Source organism: Syngnathus floridae, chromosome 14, assembly GCF_059516105.1.
Source record: "Syngnathus floridae isolate MCC-2025c chromosome 14, RoL_Sflo_1.0, whole genome shotgun sequence".
In the NCBI taxonomy this organism is placed as follows: domain Eukaryota; kingdom Metazoa; phylum Chordata; class Actinopteri; order Syngnathiformes; family Syngnathidae; genus Syngnathus; species Syngnathus floridae.
This window is the reverse complement of record NC_142426.1, coordinates 2803203-2828823: the sequence shown is the minus strand read 5'-3', so window position 1 is coordinate 2828823 and position 25621 is coordinate 2803203. Positions and strand designations below refer to the sequence as shown.

Below are 25621 nucleotides of genomic sequence, written 5' to 3'. Positions count from 1 at the left end.
TGAGGTGATAGAAAATGCGTCTAGAGGGTGTGGAATATAAAAATGTGAAAATGTGAACCGGCGGAACGTGTCAGTGAAAATGAAAATATTAATAAACGCCAGTCAAATAATTTATGTAGTGGGAGATAAGTGTTTCCTGTTAGGACGAATGAGGGTGAAGCTTTTGAGTGTGTGTCGTGTGGTTTGTTCCAGCTTTCCCCCCCTTTCACCGACACATTAGGAAAAAGAGATGGGTGGGCGATGGAGTGTGTCACAACGGCATGGGGGAGACAAATTGGCATGTTGGTGTGTGCCGGATGAAAAAAGGAGGGCGATGATGATGAGTGTATACTCACAGTGCAAGCGACACCTCTCCTCCCCTGACTGATTTTCGACTTCTTCCTGTAATAGGAACCATATTAAGAGAACTTTTTTTTTTTTTCCTTTCTGACACAATACACAAATACACGCCCACTGTCTTTGTCTTTGCCTCTCTCGCCAGTTTATTTTCAACACGTTTGTTTTGTTCTGTGGGAGTATCCCAGCAATTACTTTGTTTTCTCTCTTTCAATGTAACATTTCTCTTTTCTGGCCGAAAAGTGCTGACTTCCTGTGATGCAGTTTGCTGAGGTTTACAGCTCACGAAGAAGGGGATGTGGTGGAATAGAAAATGAGAGATTAGAAATAAAAAGAGGAGGAAGTAGGATATCAATATTCCCACTGAAGCCTGAATCCACACAATTATTTTTTGGGAATTTGATAGCAAATATTCGGCAAAGCCAGAGATCCTATTTCTTTTCAGAAATGATGCACGCTTACAGACATACAGTTGTGACAGAAGATCTAAAAGCGTACACACTGAAAAAGGGCCACTCGGAGCAACTCCTAAACACACCCACCCTCATTAATGTTTTCCACACCAAAACAATCTCCGATGCGTGTCTATTTGTCCACTCACTGTAACAAGCTGCTCTGCAGAGATGATCAGAGCTCATATTTTGTTGCCCACAATTACACGGCCACCTTAGGCAAATAAGTAGTATAAATAACAAAGTCATTTGGAACAAGCAACTATTACGCTAACAAGGTCCAATTTGAAACACAATGTTTGCTCTGGCATAAAGAAGGCTTTCCACGCAATCATGATGATCAAAGTAGATGAGTTGTCATGGTAATGTCTCAATTTATAGACAAGTAATTGTACCGAGGCAGCAACAGGCCCTTCTGTGTGGACTTTGCATGCTCTTCAATTGAGACTCTGCCCACTAATACTATCAATAAGTGTAATAAAAATAATATTGTAAGACTACATAGTCATATTTATGAATTAATGGTTAGCCTCGGAAACTGATATTTTATTCTGAAACGTCACAGCTGTAAATTACAATGCACGGTGAAATCTGTATTGCACAATCTTTTATAGGTCCAAAAAAATGTCGTTAGCTGCTATGCTAAAAAACGTGTCAAAAAATAATGTATATTGAGAGACACATAAATCCTAATTAATGAGCGTAATTAAATTTTGCAGTTGACCAGTGTAATTCTTTTTTTTTAATATTTCTGCTATTAATAGGCAAACAAACACTTGCAGTATTTGGAGGCTGAAAATAGCGCATAAAGGGAAAAAAAAAATCTCATTTGCATATTGATCCTCTTTAAATTGCTACCATTACAGAATCCATACAGCAATGGATTCAAAGCTCAAGTGGTTCATTTTCTCTCCTAATTTCTCTCCAGGCCGTAGACTACGAAAGCCGCAGTTCCTACTCTTTCTCTGTGGAGGTTCTCAATCCCACCGTGGACCCTCGCTTCTTGCGTCGAGGATCTATTAAAGACAGAGCTTCAATCAGAGTAGCGGTGCTGGATGCGGACGAACCTCCAAGGTTCTCCAGGTCACGATACCACATGGACGTTTCGGAAAACTGCCCTCCAGCCTGCACTGTGGGCCGAGTCAGTGCTGTTGACCCAGACACCGGTCTGACTAATAACATCAGGTATATTCCAATTTCATAGAAGTGTAGAGTGCACAGCAAAACTGAAGCGAAATATCTGTATATTCATACATCATTTTGTGATTTTGTTTGACGCACACGTCCATTTTTAAATGTTTTTTTCCTATTGCGTTTGTTTGAGAGTTCAAAGTGCTATCATTTCATCAAACTCCCAATTTACATTTTTTTTTTTTTATCATAACAGCACTACTGTATTTTTCATTTGATCTCTCTGAGGAAAAAAGATCACCATTTATTTCCAGCTACATTTGTAAATGGAGGATATTCAGCCCCTTGGCTTGGAGCTTAGCAACGGTTACTGCTAAACAAATTATTTAAGCTAACCAAAAGCCCACTCAGTGTTCCCCAGAGCCAGAAAGCAACCACAGAAGCTTGTGCAGATCCTAAGCTTCTTTGTTGCAGAAGGTTATTCCAACAGTTTTGAGGATGGCAAGGCGGTAATTTGTCTGCAACAAAATTTTACTCCCAATTAGAATGGGCAAAAGTGCTACAAGTAAGTGTGTGGGGAGGAACGATGTATAAAAGAGATATTCAAATGATCTGTAGCACTTCAAAAGACTCCCTATCAACTTTGATAATCTCCCTATATTAATACTTTGGCCATTTGAATGCAGACTTCCTCTTATCGCTCCCTTGCACACTGAGCCCCGTTTACTCCTGCTTTTTTCTCTTCCCTTCAGCGTCACTCTTTTGTTGTACTTTACCTCTCTATGCCCTGCTTTTTTTTGTACCTTACTTTCCCTCTCTTTCTCTCTCTCTCTCTCTCTCTCTCTCTCTCTCGCGGGCTATTTTTCTTATTTGCTTTTCTCCAGGTTCTCTATTGATCCTCAGTCAGATCCAGAGGCTCTATTTCGCATCACCCCAGACTCCGGCCTCATCACCACAGCCATGGAACTCGACCGGGAGCGTGAGCACTGGCACAACATATCTATCATTGCCACCCAGAGAGGTTAGTTGAGTATTTTTAATATTTAAAAGCATACGAAATTTGGATACAGCTCTAAGATTGGCTTAACTTGTACATGTGTATGGAATATGATGACTTGTACATTTTGCACCAACTATTCAGAAATAGACTCATTCATTTGTGAGCAGATATCCGGCTTGCATAAAGTTTGCAGACCTCAATATATTTACTGTGAATAAATGAAGCTTTAAATTTGCTTCATGAACCAGTTACTGTGTACACTGACTTGACATTTATATGAGTCATTTATTTAAACCAACAGTGCCATATAGAGCAGTTAACAACCGGTTCGTGAAGCAAATTTGAAGCTTCATTTTCTCATCTCGAATAAATACCAAATTCTCATAACAAATTCCTTCGACAGTTTCCAGAACTGTCTCACCCTGGATAAAGTTCACCTTTGCTCCAAATATATTCTGGACTTGCTGTGTGAATAGTGTTGTGTTGACAGAGGAGCACAGCAAGTTTCTGTTTCTAATAATGAGCCCCATCTAGTAAAGAAATTGTTGAGGCAGTGTTGACATTGTGCTCAGCGGGTCTCACGATGGCCACAGGCACACACTTCACCCCTATGGCTTTACAGTACAATATGAGCTGTTTTCACCAATGGGAAACCTTAATTTTGCTTCTCTTTGTGCAGATTAGCCAGAATTGTGTCACTATTGCAGCCTAAAATGCAACAGTGACTTTAGAATGCCCCCCCACACACACACACACACACACACACACACATTTGAAGCACGGCTGTGAGAGCGCGTTCAAGTGTGTCAATCCAAGCCAAAGAGCTACGGAAGACCCTCTGCTAATCCATTTGAACCCCACTCTTGCGCAACTCCATGCATATTGACTGTTCTCCGCATTGTGGCTTTCACACACTTCAGGCTGTTGTGCTTCCTCAGAATGGAGCGTTTGCTTTTATGTGTGTCTTGCGCAGTGGAAACATCAGATATTTTCCAGCTGAGGACCTGAGTGCTGCAGCTGCAGCAGCAGCCAAATCAGACTTTATATTCAGCAAAGCCACTAATGGGATCTGAGTGCTAAGGTTTGGATTAACACCAAAATGGTTGCGTTTACCCACAAGTACAATTGAGCCGATTTAATGGGGTGCGTATTGCACCTTTGTGTGCGTTCAAAGGGATGTTTATTGCTTCTGGGAATTTTGTTCATAGAATTTTATATTTGGAGAGCTTTGTGTGGACTTTGTGTTGTAAACAATCTGTCTCTTAATTGCTTTTTCAGACAACCCCAGCCAGGTGTCCCGGGTTCTGGTTGCAATCGAAACATTAGACCTGAATGACAATGCTCCGGAGCTGGATAGACAGTACACGACGGCCATGTGTGACTCATCAACCGTTGGAAAGGTATTCATATTTTCTTGCTCTATGTAGTGAATTACAATTATCTATAATCAAATGTACACAGTGTATTGTCAAACAACAACCAATCAGATATTATAATATATAATTTTAAAAAAGCCCGTTCCTTTTTTGCTAAAGACAAGATTAGCAAATAGGGGGTGGGGCTTACAGAAATGAGGCTACCTTGTTATGAATGCTTTTCCTTGTTAAACAGGAATTTGCTCGAAAATGTTCTTTTTGCATTACGCATTTGTCCGATTGATTCAAGTCCTACCAAAACTATCAATAGCATCTCCGTGCTCGCTCCTTAATTTCCACTTTTGTGTTGAAGCAGTTACATGACTGAGCATTAGTGAGACTACAGTACATTAAAAAAAATGTATGGTATCCTCAAATGGGTTGCAGTGTGTACACATATCTCAGTGTGACAAGTCATTTGTCACAACACAATCCAATATTCACACAGCAACCGATACCATAATGTGGCCATGCATACTCACTCACGAGGCATGCAAAACCTCTTGGGCTCTGCATTCCCCAAACGTGCGCTCAAGTCATCTCTAAAAGGATGTCTTGCATGGTAATGACTGGTGTTTTTCATTAAAAAGAAATTAGCCATCAGCTTTGGCTGATGTAAGACATCCTTTTCCATTCATTTTCTTAACCGCTGCCACTATGTGCAAATGCAGCGATGCTCTTACCAAATTGAAAGCCATATAGCAGCATATTTGTGCAAGGCCATTCATGTCAGCCAGTTATTCATTTGGTGTGTGTTACACTCGGTTGGCGTGTGCCGCTATACTAATTGTTTGGCTTGTTTTGATTTCTGCTGACGCCGGCTAATGGCTTATTGCTTGCTAAAAAGCAATGTGTGTGTGTTTCTCTCATTACTCTTTCTTTCTCATCTTGCTGCTTTTCCAACCCTGCCCTTACACACTCGCACACACGCACACACACCCCCATTTCTCTATCTCTGGGTTTCAGGTGGTGCAGGTGTTGCGGGCGATTGATAGAGATGAAGGCGGGAATGACAGCACTGTGTATTTCAGCATCCCTCCGGAGTCCAGCGCAGCCCTCAACTTCAGTGTCAGGGACAGTGGTGGTACGCACTCAATTATTATCCCCCCCCCCCCCCGTCATGATATTTGTCTCAATTCGTTCATTGATTCCTCACATGTTCTTTTCTTCACTTCTCTTAATTACACATTTTTGTGTGTAGCCCTTCCTAGACGGAGAAAAAAAAATAGGGAAAACAAACAACAAAACGGCATATTTATTCCAATTTGTTTTTCTTTGGACATTTACTTAATTGCTCAAAAGAAATCAGCATTTCATTTTTGACTCGGGGTTGTTTTGATTAATAGTTATGCTAATGATCAGGCTGCACAGTTCGTTTGGCGCCGTTAACATTTCTGAAGCCATTTTTTGTGAAAACATCTCAAATCCTAATAACATGATGCAAACCTGCAATAATGGATCAAACTCCATAACTTTTTTTTTTTTTTTTTTTGCCGTATACATCAGGATTGGTATCTGTTGAACCAAGAAAAATCCCAATGTTATTCTGTCAATATTTGAAAAATTGGGATTTTTTATTTTTTTTTCTGCAGGTACCACAGCAAGTTTGGTCCTGTTGTCTCAGCTGCAGCCACTGTCCCGTTCCCCGTCTTCCACCATAACACTTTATGTGCCACTGGTTCTAAGAGACGGGACATCAGGTCTCACCAGCACGGGCACTGTCACGGTGTCTGTCTGTCCCTGCCTGAGAGGAGGGGCGAAGACTCGAGAGAGGGAAAAGGACAAACAGGCTGAAGGTGAATGGGACTGGGAAAAAGAAACCGTTTGTCTCCCCCAGCACTCCACGTCGCCTTCGCCTGGCCTCAGCACTGCCGCTCTGCTGGCCATATTGGCATGCGTTGCAACACTACTGGGTAAGTCTAAAAGTCAGATAGTGAATGATTGTCTTTCTTAAACAAATGAATTTATACTTTAGTTATAGAAATGCAACAAAGCTCGTTGATGCAAATCTACATATCAAAAGACAAAGACTTTCCAGCCATTTATCCTTCACCACATGCTCACGTGCCAAATCTCCATATGAAAGTATGAAAGCGGTTGCGTGCATATTTCATAGTTAACTCGCAGCTGCTTGAATAGAAGTTTTTTTTTTTTCTTGCCAATCACTTGTAAAATAGCTATTATCCTTGATTTTCTTGGCTCGTGCTGTGAGTAGCCACACAATGAAATGTCACTTCCACCTGAGCAGGACTTCACAAATACTCAATTGAATAATGTCTGGCTTCTGAGAAAGTGTTGGTTCATGGCCAGCACGGTTGTCGTTTCTATTCACTCCGTTGAATCCCTGCTCATTCCTTGTTGATAGGGACATTATCATTCTGGATGGGACCTGTTCAATCACAAAAGGAGGGAGGGAGGCATTAATGTGTGATGCAGAGAGCCTTTGAGCGGATAAACAAGTTCAAGTATGGAAAATGTTTGAGCAATAAAGTCAACTGATTTCGTCCACACTGGCAAAGACAAAAAATGTCTATCAAATAAATAAAAAGAATAAATATTGTAATTGCGCATTTAATGACAAAATGGCAAGAATGATTTAAATTTTGTGACTTTTGATCAGAGTGTGGATTAGCGCTTTTACAGTGTGACACTGAACTGATTTTGGAAACCAAACTTGATTGCTCACGAGTTTCCCGGCATGTATTTCGTTTTTGGGGGGGCGCATTGGAGGGAGCGTTTCTCTCCAGACGGAAGTGCAGCACCTACTTTCTGCATTGATCAAAAATCCAGTCTGAGATTAAATGGAATAAAAATGCTTTTGAATTTGGGCCGATTCCTTCAAATTCCTTCAAAGTGGTGTGGAGACCAAAACTCATCTCGACTGGCTCTGTTCCACTGTAGCTCCCCAGCCAAATGTACTAACATCAATGAAAATCCATCAAAATTGCCGCAGTGTGTTTTCTTCGCCATCAAACGCTGTTGTGCATTTTGGAAGCGCACGGTCATGGGAGAATACCGTAAAGCTTCCATTTGCCTGGCTGGAGCTCAAAGTCAATTACAAAGTGGTGGCTTGCAGCCTGCTGATATGATACACCTGCCCTCTAACCCAAGGCCGCCTCTGAATTTGTTTTGTCTCACCCCTTTGTCTTCCTTCATTTTCCTCCATCTCCCTCTCTTCCTCCTTATTTCCCCTGTGACCCCCTTTGACCCTTTTTCATCATTCTTCTTTTCAATTTCATCCCTCAATTTTCTCTCTGTACCACCACCACCGCAGCAGTGAGTGCCCTGTCATTGTCATTGAGGCGTCAGAAGCATGACTCGCTGTCACCACTGGAGGATGATGACGTCCGTGAGAACATCATCACATACGACGACGAGGGTGGCGGTGAGGCTGACACGGCCGCCTTCGATATTGCCGCGCTCCAGAGCGCCCCCCACAGTTCACGCTCACGAGGCTATCGCACACTGGACAGCAGGAACGTGTAAGTTGATATTGTTCATGTTGTCCTTCTTCAAATGTGTTAGGATTGTAGAGGCGGAGCCAAATTCTGCCTGGAGGGTAGACTGAGTCTAGTTTACATTTCAACAGTGGATTATTATGATGACAAATAGATATTTAAGGCGATGAGTCAGTGGAACTATTTGTTTGTTCTGCAGTCGGAAGCTCATGCATCATCAACACACCTTTGTGCGGTGACACTTATGGGTTCAGTTAATTGCGACAGCCCTCGCTGGTGACTAGCTGCTTTTCACACTCAGAGGATGCCTGAAAAGGAACAATTTACTGCTTCAGAGTGGAAGCTTTAATCTTGGCCGGTACAATAATTGATCCACTTTTGGAAGCAATCAAGCCACAACTCCCAGGTCATAATCAGGCGCCATCAAACTGCTGATGTATAGTGCTATCAAGCCCGGCAGTCCTGGTGGACCACAATGTTGTTCTTGTTTTGTTCAAGCTTGTTTATGGCCTGCTACATCAATGACTTGTTTGCACCCACTTTGATGTTGCTTGAAACATTTTATTGCCTTTGGTCTAATAATGAGTTTCAGTGAATTCATGCAAGTCCTATTGAGAGCCCATAAAAAGAAGGAAGGCTGGTTTTAGTTTATCAAACTTTAATTATTTATTCTTTTGCAATTTATGGAGGTAGACACAGGAACATGAAACGCCCTCGCCAATAGAATGCAATTGCCTGCAATGGATTCCACTTGCCAAACAAACTTATTCAGTTAGTGTGTGTAAGGCTTGAAAAACGTTGCATTTTTTATCGTCACCGCTTACGTGATGATAGTTGAGTTGATGTTGATTAACAGATGACGTCATTAATATGTCATTTGGTTTCTCCTGCTCTTAATTGCCTGCCTTAAACCTCCAAATAGAAGTTCTGAAAATGTGCCTAGAAACAAAAAGCAGTTTGCAGTGCAAATTTAAGAAAAAAAAAATAAGATGAACTGGTTGTTTGTTATTAAGTGAGCTGAATTAAATAAAAATTAAGTTAGTTACACAAATACATGATTGTTCTATAGAAGTTTTAGTAGGTTACTTGAATGCTAAAATACATTATACTAGCTACAATCAACCTCCTCCTTGTATGTTTACTGTTTGGAAAAATCCTTGCTTCAGGTCCCTAAGATTATCTCGCCCAAAAAATTGCTTCACAAAATAAAAACGTATTTGTTCCTCAAATGAAGTCAATGATTATCATAATTGCGCCTAGGTTTAAAAAAAAACTCATTTCTAGCCTGTAGTTTTGTGTCTTCCAGACGTTACAGCCAACGTGGCCAGGATAAAAGTCGCACCTGCAGCTGGGCTCAGAATCCAGTTGTTGAACACAACTACTCGGGTCCGGGAGGACCCTTTTATGGTCGCCTCTGCTACAGCAGCCACACCTTACCAGTTCTACGTCGCACACCAGGCGAAACATTTGAACCGGGTCTGGCAGAGCTCGGATACCGCTTTCCCGGAGGCCAACCGGACCACTCATTGGTCATCCAAAACCAAGGTGCCATGGTTGGCCCAATAGAGTCTGGTGCCGTGTACATAACCCCCACAGATGTCAGCACAGGAAGCCGAACAGGAAGTCACGCGGGCAGCCGTGATGGCACTGCAACCCAAAGCGGGGTGAGCACATCGGATGAAGGAACACCACGGACTAGTGACAGCCAGGAGAAACGGCGAGGGATGGGAACATCCAGCAACTGCACTGAGGACAGCAGTGAAGACAAAGTCAACCACAGTCATGACATGGACTGGGTAAGCATCTTTTTATCAAGCTCAGACTATCCGTAGCGATACCTATCATCTACCGTTATTTCAATAACGGACTGTAATTACTTGCATTTTTATTTTAGGAATGAATCAAATCTACTGAATAATGAGTGAAATATGAAATAATCATCATTGAACTCATTGTCATTTTATCTTGTGCAATATGTCCAAGACATTCAGGACAAATTTATTTCCTGTCATTCATTATCTTTTGTGTGCCGTATTTATTTATTAGGCCAAAGCACATGCTCTGTCGTCATTTCATTTTCAAATATTTGATCTCTTAATCATTCCAACTCGCAGGGCAGTGTTCAATGAATCTATCCACTTTTTTTTTTTTTTTTTCTGTTTTGCTCAATGTCTGCCTCTCATTTGGTCTCAATTGATTTTGCCATCACTCTTCTTTGGCCATGTTTTTGTCTTGTCTTACTAAATAACCCTCCATCCATGGTCCATCCATCCTTATAGTACTTCACCCTACTCCAAACCCGGACTGAAACTTCTCATGCTCACCTACATCCCATCCAGGTGCAGTCGGAGACACTACCGAGGGAGCATAACCTGGTCCTGACACGATCCGGCTCCATGATTGGCCAGGCTCATGGGGTAGGAGGCTGGGTGTGCGATTCAGCCACCCTCCCCGCGGCGGGGCGCAAGGCTTCCCGTGCCGGTCTGTCTTCAAAAGGTCCTGAGTTTGAATGCAATGGAGGGAACGGAAATGGAAGTGGTCCACCCTCCACTGACGGACAACAGAAAGCTACCAATGCTCGCAATTACGCCAGCGTTTTGCAGGCGGAGGTACGCAGGCAGAAGGAGTCCCCTGGCAGCCTGGAGCGAGGAGGACTGGAGATGGGGAGCAACTTTGTAGTGGCAAGGCCAGAAAGAGAAGCTGGTGGCATATCACTGACTGGCAGTCCACCTGTCTACCCAGAATCGCCTGGTCTGATTGGAGACTGGCGAGATCGGGTGACTTTGGGTGGCTATGTTGTGGCAAGAATGGATATGACTCCGCAGCTATTGCCCTTCCCTGGTCAGCCTCGAGGAGCTTATGGGGGAGTGCTGGGCATTGGCCCTGGTTGGGTTCCAGGTATTGAGGCGGCCAGAGCAACACCAGGGACTGGAGGTCCCCCTTTGGCTCTGAGAGTGGGTGAATTCTTACGCCTACGTCTTGCCCAGGTCACGTTTGACCCTTCGCAACCACCGTATGACTCGGTGCAGATCTACGGCCTGGAGGGTACCGGGTCCCGAGCTGGATCCCTGAGCTCGCTTGAGAGCGAAGGAGAGAAGGATGCAGATAAGGAGGACTGGGGTGCCGGAATGGAGGAGTGGGGGCCCCAGTTCCACAAGTTAGCTCAACTCTTCCGAGACCGAGAGAAAGAGAGCGAAGAAAAGGAAAAAGTTGAAGACAGTCCCAAAGAGGAGAAGGAGGAGCCAGATAAAAGAGAGGGGGAAAGGAAGAAGAGAGGGATCGATATGAAGGGGAAAACCGAGGAGTGATAAAAATAGGGCTACAAGGGAGGGAAGAGAATGATGAAAAGACTACCACAACTAGACTAATGTGAAGAGAAGTTAAAGGGGAGAAAGATGAAGAGGCAAAGTAATAAAAAGAGACAGAGAAAAATGAGCCCAGGGAGGGTGAAGAAAGCCAGGCAAGGAGAGCGAGTGATTGATGTAATTTCAAGCAATAAGTGTTGAAGCACTGATATGGTCCAGCACAGACAATGCAGAGGAGAGGATGCTTCTGCTGGCTGGCTGGCTGGCTGGCTAGCTGGCTGGCTGACTGGCGGCGCCAACTATTTCTTCAAATTTAGGACAAAGTAAAGCAACCCAGATAAACAATACACAATTGAATCCAGACAAACAGGAGGAAACACGGATTGTCCTTTAAATGTGTGGTTAGGTCAGTGACAAAGTGGGAAGAACCTTGTGATGGTCTTCTGAGCATACCTATGTGTGATTCTCCAAAATAACTGGAAGATGATGAAAGAAAAATAATATACAGTGATACCTTGACTTCAAACGTTTACGTTCTGTGACCGCGAATCAACGGAAAGGCCAATCATTTGTTCCGCTACCCCAGAAATTTCCATCAAAATATTTCCATAGGAATAAATACAATCAAATACACTCATTCATTCATAAACTAAAAACAGAATCAAATAGAATGTGGGAAAAAACTTTTTTTCATCATGTCATGCTTTAATTCAGTGGACATTGTGTTGTTTTTTCCAGCGTGTGTGTGCCAGGCGCAATATATGATTAAAACCCAGATGATAAAATGCAAAGAAAACGGCTGTAACTACGCTTCAGTAATATATGGTTTTTCAGAGCATGAAGAATATATGTCTGTGATTGGTGTGAGACACCCTGTCTGCATGTGTTGCTGCGCCATTTGTGTTCAAATATCATTTTTTAAATGTTTATAATGACCATGATTGATGCTAATTTCATTAGCTTGGATACAGCATTTCCCATTATGTGTTGACAGCAAGATTGCGATAAAGTTATGTACTTTGGTTAAATATACGCCTTGTAATTCTTTGTTGTTTAAGATTTAGTTTGACAGTAGACTCTGACTGACAGTGGCAATAAATCGAGCAGTTACTTGAGCTTTCGCATTTTGTTACGAGGTTTGCCATAATCATTTCAAAATGGAGTGCCTGATGCTCCCTGGTCTATAAAAGAAAAAAAGAAAGAAAGAAAATTGTTCTTACCGCTGTCTTGAAATTCAAAAACTCAAGTTGGAGCACTTGTAATTTAAGGTATCACTGTATATTGTAATGTAGATACATTGCAAAATGTGATTTTTTTTCCCCCAATCTTTTTGACATAAGAATCAAAATAATACAGTTTTTGCCCTCAAAATGAATGAAAGTAAATTTAACATCTCTATTGTGGCAGGTGAATGAAATATCAAACAAGTTGGTCTGCCTTGCCACAAGGTGAGAACGGTACTTTGCAAAAATGCTTTTAACAAATCAGTGCATACTTTACTCACTACAATGTACCTGTATTACATACTCTTTTTCTTTCCGATTTGTTCCTGGGCTACTATGAGATATGATGTGCTGAACAGAGGTTTGAATATATCATTAAATATAAAGTTGTAACAAGAGATGAATATGTATAGAGAGGTGGTTGGGGAATGAGACCACTAGAGAAGAAAAAACACACACAAAAAAACTTTATATTCAGTTTCCAGTGGCAGAAGGGTCAAATTTTCAGCTTGCTGCTTGACTCTAAATGAAAATGATGAATCATTCACATACTATGAAAGACTCCTTTCAGCCCTCAAGGAAAACATTGAAATGATTTTCGGATGTGCTCGCCCCCCCACCATCACCACAACTCCCTTTCATTTCCCATCTTTGAGTGTTCCCAAATGGAACTCATTTACACTCTTTGATTGTACGAAAGTCAGTTCTAAAAAGCAAACACATCTACTGTATGGAGTAATGATGATCCCATTGCTAATATCGTAAATGTTTTATAGAAAAACAATTTTTTATGTCTAACCAACAGCTCTGTTGTCTGGCTCGATGCGTCTTGAGGACAATGACTGCATGATTTTTTTGATAAAAGATTTCAAACAAAACACCTTGTCAAAAAATCCAACTTTAAATCTCATACTGCCCAAATAAACATCCTTGTAGTTTAAAAAACACCATGATGGCTCTTTTTTTAATTTTCTTGTAAAAGGTCAGGATGCAACTGTTTTTTTTTTCAGCTCCAGTGCACTTTCATATTGTGTCGGATGCTGATGATTTATGTTCAAGATCACCGGTGTCTTTATAAGATGTGGATTCAAGAATTGATACAATATTTGACTGTATGTAAAAACAATGTAAATAGTGCTGGATATCATTGAAGAAAGAGACAATGACAGATGACATTTATCTTAGCTTATTATTGGTGTCCAAATGGATCACTGTTGGAACTGTAGATTAGAATCAACTAAACTGGATTCAACAGCCGTTTGGACTGAACACAGTGTATTCTTTGTTTGTGCAACGTGTGGACAGGACTGGATTTTGTTTTGTGGCAACTCTGAGCCACTCGCTGGTACTGGCCACTGAAGTTTATTGTGCAAAATATTAGTCACTGGAGGCTTCAGCACGGTCTGATCCCACTGAGAAACCTTTTTTGATGAAAAGGCAGTGAAGTGGATAGAAACTCTATTAAAATGCTAAAACAAAAGTCCAGTTTAAAGAGTTTTTCTAAAAGTGCATAACACTCTGATATGGAATTAAGAATTGGTTTGGAATCGTTCATAGTTCACATCTTGAATGCAGTTTGATGTTCACGAGGCCAGTCATATTGAACCCAATTTATTTTGAAAGGAGACACTGAAATGTAAACACTCCTTTGTGATTCTACTTGACAATCTAAATTTGGACATTAGTGCTTTTCAACATCATAAAGGACTAATATTTATGATAACTTGCACGATCTGTTGGGAAATTACAGTCATTTTAATCTATCAATGGGTATCCACACTATAATTACATGCATAATGAGTCATTTAAATTGAGTGCTGTATCTAATATTTGGAATGCTGATTTAAAAAGGGAGCACGCACAAGAATGATAGAGTGAAAGCCTCGAAGGTTAAAAATGTCAAAATAATCCCCCCAAATTAGAACTATATACACATATGTATGTATTTACAGCTCATTTCTTGCCATGGTGAAATGGGCTTGTGCATTGTTCCAGGCCTCATTCCGCCTACATACAGCTTGCTGAGTTAATGCCAAGCTTGGCTTCTGTTGGATTTCTACTGGCATGAGGCTGCTTCCTCACCTTCCTCATGTCGATAGCAAATTTTAGTCCAGAGTGTGGACATCATTTCAATCACTGTGAAGCCAAACAGTGCATGATCGTGAATAATGACTTGGGTTTATGTCATTTCTCATTGATTTACAATAAATACAGGTTCTAAACATTCATCCACAATTAATGTTGATCTCCATTTGACACTGACACAAACAACAATAATTGAGGAACACCAATCACAAGGCAATTAGCTCAACTGACGTATCAATGACTTGAATTGCTGTTTTTACACATAAATCAGACCACACATGCTAATTGGTCTAATTCGAAAGCCGCCACTGTCTGATTGGTCCAAATCAAAGCAATGAGCCTCTGGAGTAATGCAGCACTACAAGAAATAAAACCACTTGACAGAACTGATTATTTAACCTTGAGATCGAGATTAATTGATTCCATCAAAGGTGTGATTTGAGTTCCACTGGATTAAATGAAAGAACACAGTCACTGCAGCTCCCCACAACTCCAGTTTATTAGATTGTCTTGAAAACGGAACAAAGTCAGGATTCCATCTAAATTTGGAAGTTGTTATTTGAAGGTCTTAATGTAGAGCCTTTTAATGCAACCTTAATATAGAGATCCAGTAGCCCCCCCCCCCCCCCCCCCCCCCCCCCCCACCACCACCAATTGTCATGATTCCCAAACAATGTTAATAGAGTTCTACAATTGCGTGCTGTACAAAGTGTATTTATTTTCGTTGCACTTTTTCTTTTTTGTAAATTTGAATAAAAAGAAAGTATTTCAAAGAGATGAATCAGCCCCACCTTGTGCTTCTTCTGCTGTCTCATGCATTTCTGGATAATCAGAGTTCTGCTGCTTAAATTTGGAGTGTGTACGTGTGTGTGCATGTGTGTGTGTGTGTGGTTTTGCAAGTTAAATGAGAAACATAGCTGTTTTGATCCACCCAGATTCGGGGATGTGAATGCTGTGATAGAAGGCAGACTTCTACACATCATTGAGGCTTTAGGATGAAGGTTGAGGTTGTTCGTTTGTTCAATGGCACAATGGGGGAAAAAAAAGCAAGAATTTAAGTTTTTAAACTCCACAGGCAGCAAATACAGCAAACGTGTAGAAAGGAAGCTTTCATTCCAAATGATGGCTTGGGGGGGATGTGTGTGTACCATTGCTGTGTGACTGAATGGCTGGTTAAAAAGATTTATTAAAATAATCACATTTGAAGGGGGGATTATTTCTACATGATGGTTTAGAAAATGATCGTGTTAGCTGGGTCTCCGCTTGATTACAATGATAATACCCGCCTCAAGTCAGAAACAAGAGGCAGATACAGAGAAGCATATTAACAGTTCATATGCAAGAATATCACATCGCTAGAAACTGTATTGGTGATTAGGTTTGAAATGATACTGCACGAGGCAAAAGAAACAGTCATTATTATATTGTGACAGAGACAGGGAAATCTCCTCAATAGAGAGACGGCGTGTCCAAAAAAAGTAATTTAGAAGCCAAACAGAGCTTTGCCTTCTCTGCCCGGCTTTTGGCTACATTTGCGCAAACCTTGCAAGCAAACCGATAAAAACATGGAACCAAACAACCTTCTTATCGATTTACAACTCCTATAGGTATGTTTATCCATCAGTCTCCCTCAAGCATCAACATTGCAATGCAGCATTTGAGGTGAAGATATGCTGTCATCCATGGCATTGTCAATAATGACTGCATGCATAATTGATCCTAGCATAACGGCACCACTGGAGATAGATAACATGCATGTACTCTGCGTACAGCTGGGAATGACACTGTAGTTGTGCCTCAAATACACACGCACACTTTCATGGTCCTGCTTGATTGCATCACAGGAGTCTCAGGTTGCTGCGTGCACTGAGCACATAGCAATTCTTCATTCTGTTTGAACCTCACGCTGAATCCCTCTGGCAATTCTACACCGGGGAAATGCACGCATGTGTGTGCTTGTGTGTTGGTGTGTGCCTGTACACATGATGTAGCCATTCATTTTTGGGATTTCTCTGATCATTCTTAGCTTTCCAGGTGGCTTTCAAGCCATCAAATTGACACATTTGACAGTGAACTGAACACCTGTCAGGTACAAGGTTGAATGTTTATTTTAGAAAGACACAATATAGCCAGACAGCCAAGGTAGTACGTTGAAGCACACTTGCAAATAAATGTCATGTAAATATAAATGTATATATGTTTATAGTATTTTCCGCACTATAAGGCGCACCGGATTATAAAGCGCACCTTCAATAAATGGCCCATTTTAAAACTTCCATATATTGTCCATATATAAAGTGCACCGGATTATAAAGCGCATAGAATATATAACTCAACGTTGCTCAAACGTTAATGCAATCACAATATAGTAACACTCGGAATAGTGAAAACAATAACAATATATCAATAACTCAACATTAATTTTACACAACAAACAAAATAAACACGTAAAGCTTACTTTAATAAATTAGTCCTCATCCACGAATCCATATTGGTCCATATATAAAGCGCACCGGATTATAAGGTGCACTTTTGAGAAAATTTGAGGTTTTTAGGTGCGCCTTATAGTGCGGAAAATACGGTATACAATATATATATAGTATGTATATATTTTTTCTTGTATTATAACTGTGAACAATCAAATTCCTCAATAAAGTTTCTTCAGTGACAGTGACAAAACTTGACAGACCTAAATGAGTCACTGTGTTTCAGTAAATGACCTCAGGTGTAATATTGCTCCAGTGGTGGTCACTTGGTCATCCCTGCTGTTCTATCCTCACTCACCTCCACTTAGTCCTGCTTCCCCATACTCTCTCGCTCAAGCGTTTAGCTCTTATAGAGTCCACGGGCTCATTAGAAGTGGAAAATTAAATCTTCATTAACAATCTTAATTAGACTTCGATCTCTCCATGGAAAGCTGACTGGGGAATCTATAGTGTAACAGGGGGAAACCTGGAGTTGGTTTTGGTTTGGTGGGGGAGGATTAGAGGGATCATTAGTGAAAGGGAACTTCAGAGTAAATAGTTTAAACCTTCCAAGTATGACAAATGTATTGAAGAGGTCAATAATGGAAGTGGACCCAGTTGATGATTAAGGAGACAGCCTCAGTTCAGCTTTCAGTAACTTTAAAAGCACCATTACTCTTTGAATAATTGTTTTAATTCACATGCCAAATTAAATTGTATGAAGGAAATTCCAACTGTATTACGTGCGCTTTGACTGACATAAAGGCAGCAGTACAGTCGTTTACTTCTCATTTTTCTTTATCCATTGCTGCCAGTGGTTTCAGCGCTATTGCTCTTCTGATTAGAAAACATCAAAATCCCAGAGGCTTCACATCAGGAACAAGGTTGGGAGCCCAGAAGCTCAGCTCCTGCAGTTCACAAATCCCCCCCAAATATTTATTTTTTTCCTCATAGTGAGCATGATTTTTTTTAAGCTGTCAACCTTCTGCTTTCTTCACAGTAAAAGAGAAAAGATACATAATGGCCAAGGGGTGAGGACAGGAGATAGTGTCTGGACCTTAGTTTTATTTATCTGCTTTGCGTAGCTCCCATGGAGCCAAGCTGGTCCATTGCTTCGAGCTGGCTGATCATATCTGAGCTAATGTTGTGGCAGCTGAAGACTTGGGAATTGTGCGTGCATGTGTGAAAAATCTGTCCTTCAAATTTACATCAAATTTTGTTTCGAGAGATGTGCTGAAAAGCTAACGGAGAATAGAGAAACCATGGATGCAACAACAATCCCTTTTTAGAATGTTGTTTCCCAGTTAAAAGACCGACAAGTCGGGGCAGTGTCAATGATATTGACATTCCTGCACAAATCTGTTGAGGAGATGAAAGAGCGGAGGAGGAAGATAGAGCTTTCAATTTACCACGCAATTAACATTCCAATACTGGTGGTTATGACCAAGGGGTAATGGCCGAAAGAATGAGATTGTGGTCACTAGACTAAGCCTTGGAGGACATCCACAAGGCCTTTCGGTTTCACTAAGCAATGGTTGGATAATGATAAGCCACATTTTTGGCAAGTTGGAAAATTCATTTATTTTGCCACTGTGTGCTTTGCATTTACTCAGCACTGATTTATTTTAAAAAAGGCCATCAACGTCTTCCAGAACCATTTAGCATATATATCAGCTTCAAATGGCAAGAAGTTCATGACTTCACATTTCTACCATGGCCATTTTATTTTTAAAGAGGTTACTCAGGTTTCACTGCAAATTATTTATTCCATCCATGTAGAGAAACTGTGTCATTCTATAATCTGGGACAATCAGTAATGGCGTGACACTGTTCCGCTCTGTTTCTTTTCAATAGCTGATACGGAATCATCTCTCTGCTTAATGTATGTGCTGTGCTGTATTTGTGTATCTGCTGCTGCCTGCTGGTGACAGCAAGTACTGCATTTATCAGCAAGAAATGGGATAAAAACAAGGGGGAACTAAAAGTAATGATCAGCAGTATAAAAGTATGTGGAAGCAAATTATTGACGAAAATGACTTGGAAGGATTTATAAGAAAAACTCAAACAAATCAAAAAACCTTTCCTGCATCTATAGATTTACAATATTGAGTATTTTGAGCCAAACTAGTAACCAGTAAAAAATCACAATAAATTTCAATACCTAAGTAGAAAAACAAGCTTGAAAGGTTACAAATATTTGAGATTTGTTAGTTATTCTATGCAGTGAAGTGGTTCATTACACAGCTAATGATCTCATTAGGGCAATGACTCACATTCTCAACTGACATAATTTAAAATCTTGCCTTACAAATGGGGGAGAATCATTTGGACCCCAAAAGCTTCAAAAGAATTCAAATTTTTCAAATATATGCGTGAACGAGAACGTTTGAATATGTTTGGAATAAATGTGCATGTTATCAAGTAGTATTTTGTAGTATCGTAAAAGTAATAAACATCTGCTTGTTCTGAGAAAACAAAGCTATCGGATTCTATTTTTTTACATCAAATGTCAATGTATTTAATTGCAGAAAAATACTACTTTACAACTTTTTTTTAAACTTTTAACCAAAAAAAAGAAAGAAAAGGTTTGTGTTAAACATCTATGGACTTCTATGGCCAAGCTTGAAATCAGCTATAACTTCTGGTATAAAACATTTCATTGCTTTTGCAATATCATTGACGCTGTCCATAAAAGTTTAATGAAACCAGCATACGTATGCTAAAATGTCACTTTCAGCAGTGGATAAAATATATGACAACTCCCACTTAGATCTAATTAAATGTTCTCACTAGGAATAAAATGATATCAAACACATTTTGGATGATGGGGTTGGCTGTCAGTCTGAGAAAATACAGCCCTGCCAGCCCAAAAAAATGAGAGCAACCTGAGGGCAGATCATGGCAGGAGTCTGCCGCACAGATATCAGACAAAACAACATAACCTTTGAAAGTCACCACCTACTCTAGGCAATATCTCTGTGAGCCTGTGATGAAGAACGCTAAAAATGCCCTGTCATAATTTCAAAATAATAATTCTTATACTGTGCAGCATTGTAATGAAAGTTCAGTGGTTTATAAAAGCTACACCAATAGCTAAGATTTTCCACAGCTTCTTTCAGGGGACCCCTAAATTATGTGTGGCTAAAAATGATTTATTCAATGTAATGGAGTGTCTGCTTCTCTCCATCTGAATGTTCCCATTTTGAAATAATTGTTTTCTATGGTCGCCAGAATGTATGCAGTCAAGTGTCATTCTGGGACATACCAAAATAAAGGCCTACGTTTTCTCTGTTTAGCCAGTAGAGAGCAGTATATACCAGCTTTGACACAATGAATGTCCTGATGCATTTGTTTATATTGTCAGTCATCCAGGCAGATGTAACAAACAAATCCGGGATTAGTCATTAAAAAGCCTGCCACGCTTTGGCTTTAGCCACGTGCTTTTACTAAACCGGCAGGTTAATGACTTTGTTTACCAAATGCACCATTGCATCAAATTAACAAAACAAAAACAGAATCATTGTGTGAGGGATATTACCACATGGCATCAGAAGAACTTCAGAAAATCACTGTCATTTTACAAAATGTGTCGTTATATCTAAATGCAAGTTGTAACTTTTACCTTGCAAAGTGCAAGCCATATCTCAGCGACACCTGGAAACGCCACTGGCTCCTCTCAGATGGGTTTCACAAATCATGGCCTTTCTGTCCTCCAGGCCAAAGAGGAAAAAAGTCCATCCAGGGTTTCATCAAAGCAAAGTTCAAAAGCCAGTATCAGTTCTAGTATGAAGGTGTGTTATTGCCCATGCTAGGTAACTTGGAGACACCATTAATGCTGGAAGATACAAACGAGTTTATAAAATAAAATAAAATGCCTTTTTGTCATTGTACAACAAGTATAGAACAAACTTGGGATGATGTAACAGTCCCCAATGTGTTGCAGGCATTTCAAAATGAGTGAAGCTTATCAGTTTGAGCATGATCTTGTCTTTGTAGTGTATCCATTTGCATATATAGGTTGAAAAGTATTTTCACATCGATATTTTCACAACTTCATTGAGATGCAAATGAACCGTTGACTCTGGGCCAGAAAGAAAGTGCTGTCCCATTTTGTGTCATGTATTTGTGCAGGCTTTCCCGTCTCAATAAGACTTTTTTTTTTCTGCTTTAAACGAATTGTTTACTTGCAGAACTTGCAGCAAGGACATTCATCTCTGACACTATTGTACCGAAACACATTCATTCACATATAGCTACATAGACAGACATGTAATCGAGGGCCTATTGAATATCGCAGTTCCCATCTGTGAAACGCTGCACTGATGAATAAATAATGCTTCATCCTTTCAAGTGCATCTTTGAACATTGCGGAAGTTTTTAACCCCATACAACTCGGAGGGGGCTATCATTCCCCAGAATACAAACGTCCTATTCTTGCCTTCTTGGCCCTCTCTCCGTTAATACCTCCAAACATTGCCTGGAGTATAATGTCCCCACACCCCCCACTTTTTTTTTTTTCATCTGCGTAAAATATCCGTGAGACACAGACACAAAGGTGTCTAACACATATAGAATCATGTCGCGCACATTGCACTGTTTTTTTCTCAAAGGACAAACTGATAGCATGAGACAGCTGGGCCTCCTCATGATGAGCACACATTCATCTGCATTTTGAAGAGCGTGCTTCTCATAGAATGAAGCCATCCCTGAAAATCTGTCTTCATTGAACTCAGGTCTATAGAAAAAGAGCCGAATTGAGTTACGTAAGGCATGGCACCATTGACAAGTGCTCATTCTGATTGAGTGGATGAATCATACATTGTTGTCATCATCAGCTTGAACCTCTTCTTCTTCCCAAATTGTATCGTGGACATGCGTGATCCACTCTAAATTCCAAGCAAAAAAAAATAAAAATACTGAATATAATTACTTAATATATTTACTTAATAATTATTTGAGTATGTTGATATTATTTCTGCTTGATTGGAGTGTTTGGTTTGTTAAGCCAGAAACAACTAAAGATAAATGCATGAAGCAGATGTGTTTGTGACCTTCTGCAACCTTGAACAAACCCTGATGGGGAAAAATAAAACATTCGCTATGTTTACTATGAGATATGAGCTAAAGAATGTTACGGTAGCACCATCATGGCTATTAGAGCTTTGTTATCATCTGTTTCAAAGAGCACAAAAACAATTGCATATTTCAGTCAATTATTATGTTTGAGGTCCAAACTTTAATAAATCACAAAAAAGTTTAACTAACTTATCCATGATATCACAAATCTGCTTAATGGCAGTTTTTTTTCCCCTTAAACTCAAATATGAAAGAATTTTTAAAGACGCTTTCCTGCAAGTAATATTGAAAGGACAGATCCAGAGGACACACATTTAAAAAAAGGTTCAAATCTATGCTGATCTATGCATATAAGGAGGAATTTGAGCGCATCTGATGAATAAATTGATCCTGATTAACCCCCCTCTACCACCCCCTGGAGCTGGCTCTCTTTCACTCTCTCTCTCTCTCTCTCTCTCTCTCTCTCTCTCTCTCTCTCTCTCTCTCTCTCTCTCTCTCTCTCTCTCTCTCTCTCTCTCTCTCTCTCTCTCTCTCTCTCACTCTCTCTCTCTCTCTCTCTCTCTCACACTCTCTCGCCCACCACCAGTGCAAATGCGAAGAGCGTGCCACAGCGTCTCTTCGCTTCACAGCTCGCAGTGGCGCAAAGGGGACAGACCGACCGCAAGAAGCACGTCATTTGCGGACAGAGTTGTGGAGGATCAGCTCAGCCTACGCAGCGAGCTGCGCGCGCGCGCGTCATGGCCTCCAAAGAGTGCACAGTGTCGGGCTTTGCAACGATCAGCAGGGAAATGACAGGTGAGCTCCAAAGGACTTTTTCCCCTGCGTGTTGTTTAACCTCACCATCACAACGCCGCTCCGGAAGCGAAAGCTGTCAAGCGTGTTTTGAAGGACACGATTAGTTTGCATGCTTCTCTAATTAACAATTACATCCACAGGCAAGCACAGAAAACGTCAAATTTCGAGTTCATGGGATTTGCATCTCGTTTTCCCCATTTTTATCCACTTTTGGAGTGATTTAATCTTGATTTATTTCTGTGTAAAGTTTGCACGCACATAATGGCATGTTTGCATGCTGAAGTGTTGCACAAGAAAGGCGTCTCTCATTGCTAATTAACCTGACGGGGTTTGCCACTTTAATCTAGCTGTTAACCAGCTCATCCTAGCCAAGCCCCTTCTGTCTGACCATGCTGCATTAAGTCATTAACACACCTGACAGATTCCAACCCACCGATGCCAAAAAAGGTCTCCTTGCTTGATCCACACCTAATTTCCTTGCAAGAGCAAACTATTTTTTATTTTATTTTTTGGGGGACAGTTATGGCTCTATTTATAGAGCGGATGCAGAACGGCTTCAGCAAACAACAGGCCTCTCCACATTTCCATTAGTCAGGCCACTGGAGTACACTTCCAGCATGATGTTCAGACGTGCATCTTTGACGCATATATATTGTGTGTGCATTGCTATAGCGAGTAGGTGGAGGACATCAAACTAGCTGTGGCCTTTCCAGTCCTCACAGCATCACATCACAGCATCTTTCCAGGTTTTACTGGAGTAAGCCGTGTTGTTTCCTCTATTGGGCTGTGATGCTAAAAATAGCCCAGATACAGTAGGAGTCCTTGTTTACAGCAATGTGTGCTGGCTTATAGCTCACAGTCTTTGAAACTCCGGATAAATGTGAAATATGGTTTCAATGGTTGGACACATCTGCTTTGTATCTCGTTCATAATTGAATCTGCTGAAATGAGTCACGGGCGTTGCTAACATTATGACAAATAACAGCTGCCAAACATAAGAAAATAGTCATTGGAATGGAAATCAAGTTAAGTGATGCATGATTCATTGATTTTTTTCTTGATTTAAGATGCCCCCCTAACATTTATCACCACCATAGTTATTATTAATACTTCTGCTCTATATTTGTTCATGTTTCTTTTTAATAGGGTGCTAAAGAGAGACATTTTCTTTATAATAATCGTTGCTATTCAACCCCCCCCCCCCCCCCCCCCCCACGAGTTTAAACACAGTTAATATTGCATTTTTTGGAATATAAATGAAGCAGGAAAATCCACCCAATTTTATCCTGGGTGGCCATTTTACAACTTGCTGTACTGGAAATGACACCACAGCTCACAAATCTGCATGTCGCTAGCATGACTTACTCCTGATGAGTATTACTAAACATGAAATGTATTTTTTTCTTCTAGCATGAGGAGTGAAATGCAGCTAACTGGCTCATTTTTTTGTTACTTTTAGCCTAATTACAGTATATGAGGCATTATTGATTTCCTATACCAAACCAAACTGAATTGGAGATAGAGGGACTGCGCCACAGCTTCTTTTGTCAAGTTTTAAAAGTAAGCATCATCAAAGTCATGAGATAAAGCCAGAGAGGGATGATTTTTTTTTTTTTTTTTGATTAATTTCAAGGGTCTAGACTGGACTCAAATGTTAAGATCTGCACATTTGACATACCTACATTGCGTATTTATTTTAGTGTCCAGCTCCAGCAGAGAACAGTACACACTATTCTTTGAATTCAAACAGTGAAGCAATTGTTTTACTTTCCCCAAGTAAGTCAATAACTCATATAAAGGTTATTGATTTATTTGATGTCTGAGCTCATTGTAGCCGCTTCAATGATTTTCAGTTTGTTTCACAAGACTGTGATTGAATTAGTGGATTGTTTACGCTGTTTTGCTGCTAATTAGCAGCAGCCAGGATTTGGAAGGTTTTCTAGATGGTGTTTTTCATCTGGGTCTCAAGATTTATTTTTTGGCTATGGATCTGTTAGTTAAAATTTTTGGGGATATTTTTGATTTATTTTATTTATTGCTATCTTTTTTAAAAATATTTTGCATACCTGACTTTTCTTCCTCCTCCCAGAGAACATCAAGAAGTTGTTGGAGAAACAGACCATCAAATTTATGAGAGCCATCAAACTGGACACCAAAAGCGGGAAATCGGAAGACAGGGTTCTGGTAAGTAAGAGAGTCACTTTCAGCCTCCCTTATTACTCTGCCCTCATTTCAAATCATCTGAATGAGCTATTGATTGCTGATTGCATCTTTTAGGTGCGACTTGATGAATAAGGACTTGAATGACACAAACTTCTTAGAAGCCGAGCAGAAATCAATCGAGCTTGATTGAGACAAATTGAGAGACCCGTAAGAAGTCACAGATTAGGCATGGTGCCACACGAGACAGACGCGTTGAAAAACAGGGCTTAAGGCAGATGCTTCCTAAGCAGAGCAAAGTGGACACCGTGTCATGGCCTACTGAATCCAACCACAGAATTTATTAGATGTGGCAGGATGGCCTTAATGCCACAGGCACAAGTTTGCTGTGTGTATCTGTGAGCCTGACATTGTACTGTACACTAGGTCCCGTATTATTTATATTTTTATTTATTTATTCTTACAAAGAATCATCCCAGATGAGCTGTGATGCGTTCAAGGTACAAATGATGACTTGGTCAGCCACATGAGCAACTGATCACATAATTATGGTTGCATGGCTTGGTTCTTTTAAAGAAGGCAAAAGAAGCTCAAAATGATCATAGCCAATTCTCAGTAGGTTTTTTTTTTCTCTCCACATCTTTCGTCTTATGCAAACCCCCCCCCCCCCCTTTTGCCCCTCTCCACAATTCGTGTCATGTCATCTCTTTGTTTCATGGC

General features: G+C 40.5%; 2 protein-coding genes across 12 annotated transcripts in view; both read left to right on the top strand.

The window, feature by feature from the left end:
• The window catches only part of cdh24b (cadherin 24, type 2b), a 111505-nt gene extending 96485 nt beyond the window's left edge, over positions 1 to 15020 (top strand). Inside the window, exons 8-15 of one of the 4 annotated variants that reach the window (XM_088396420.1) lie at positions 1717 to 1973; positions 2804 to 2940; positions 4198 to 4319; positions 5301 to 5418; positions 5927 to 6247; positions 7609 to 7816; positions 9099 to 9588; positions 10132 to 15020. In XM_088396420.1, coding sequence (XP_088252546.1) covers positions 1717 to 1973; positions 2804 to 2940; positions 4198 to 4319; positions 5301 to 5418; positions 5927 to 6247; positions 7609 to 7816; positions 9099 to 9588; positions 10132 to 11100 — 2622 coding nt within the window. In that variant the 3' untranslated portion in view covers positions 11101 to 15020. Of the gene's footprint in view, positions 1 to 1716; positions 1974 to 2671; positions 2941 to 4197; positions 4320 to 5300; positions 5419 to 5926; positions 6248 to 7608; positions 7817 to 9083; positions 9589 to 10131 lie in introns of all 4 variants that reach the window. The other 3 variants (XM_088396419.1, XM_088396415.1, XM_088396414.1) reach the window with 3 other exon arrangements.
• Positions 15021 to 22508: 7488 nt separating this feature from the next.
• carmil3 (capping protein regulator and myosin 1 linker 3) overlaps positions 22509 to 25621 on the top strand; it is a 40398-nt gene continuing 37285 nt past the window's right edge. For 3 of the 8 annotated variants that reach the window (XM_088395745.1, XM_088395742.1, XM_088395740.1), the window contains exons 1-2: positions 22510 to 22741; positions 24831 to 24925. In XM_088395745.1, coding sequence (XP_088251871.1) covers positions 22684 to 22741; positions 24831 to 24925 — 153 coding nt within the window. In that variant the 5' untranslated portion in view covers positions 22510 to 22683. Of the gene's footprint in view, positions 22742 to 24235; positions 24302 to 24830; positions 24926 to 25621 lie in introns of those variants that run through there. The other 5 variants (XM_088395746.1, XM_088395743.1, XM_088395744.1 and 2 more) reach the window with 4 other exon arrangements.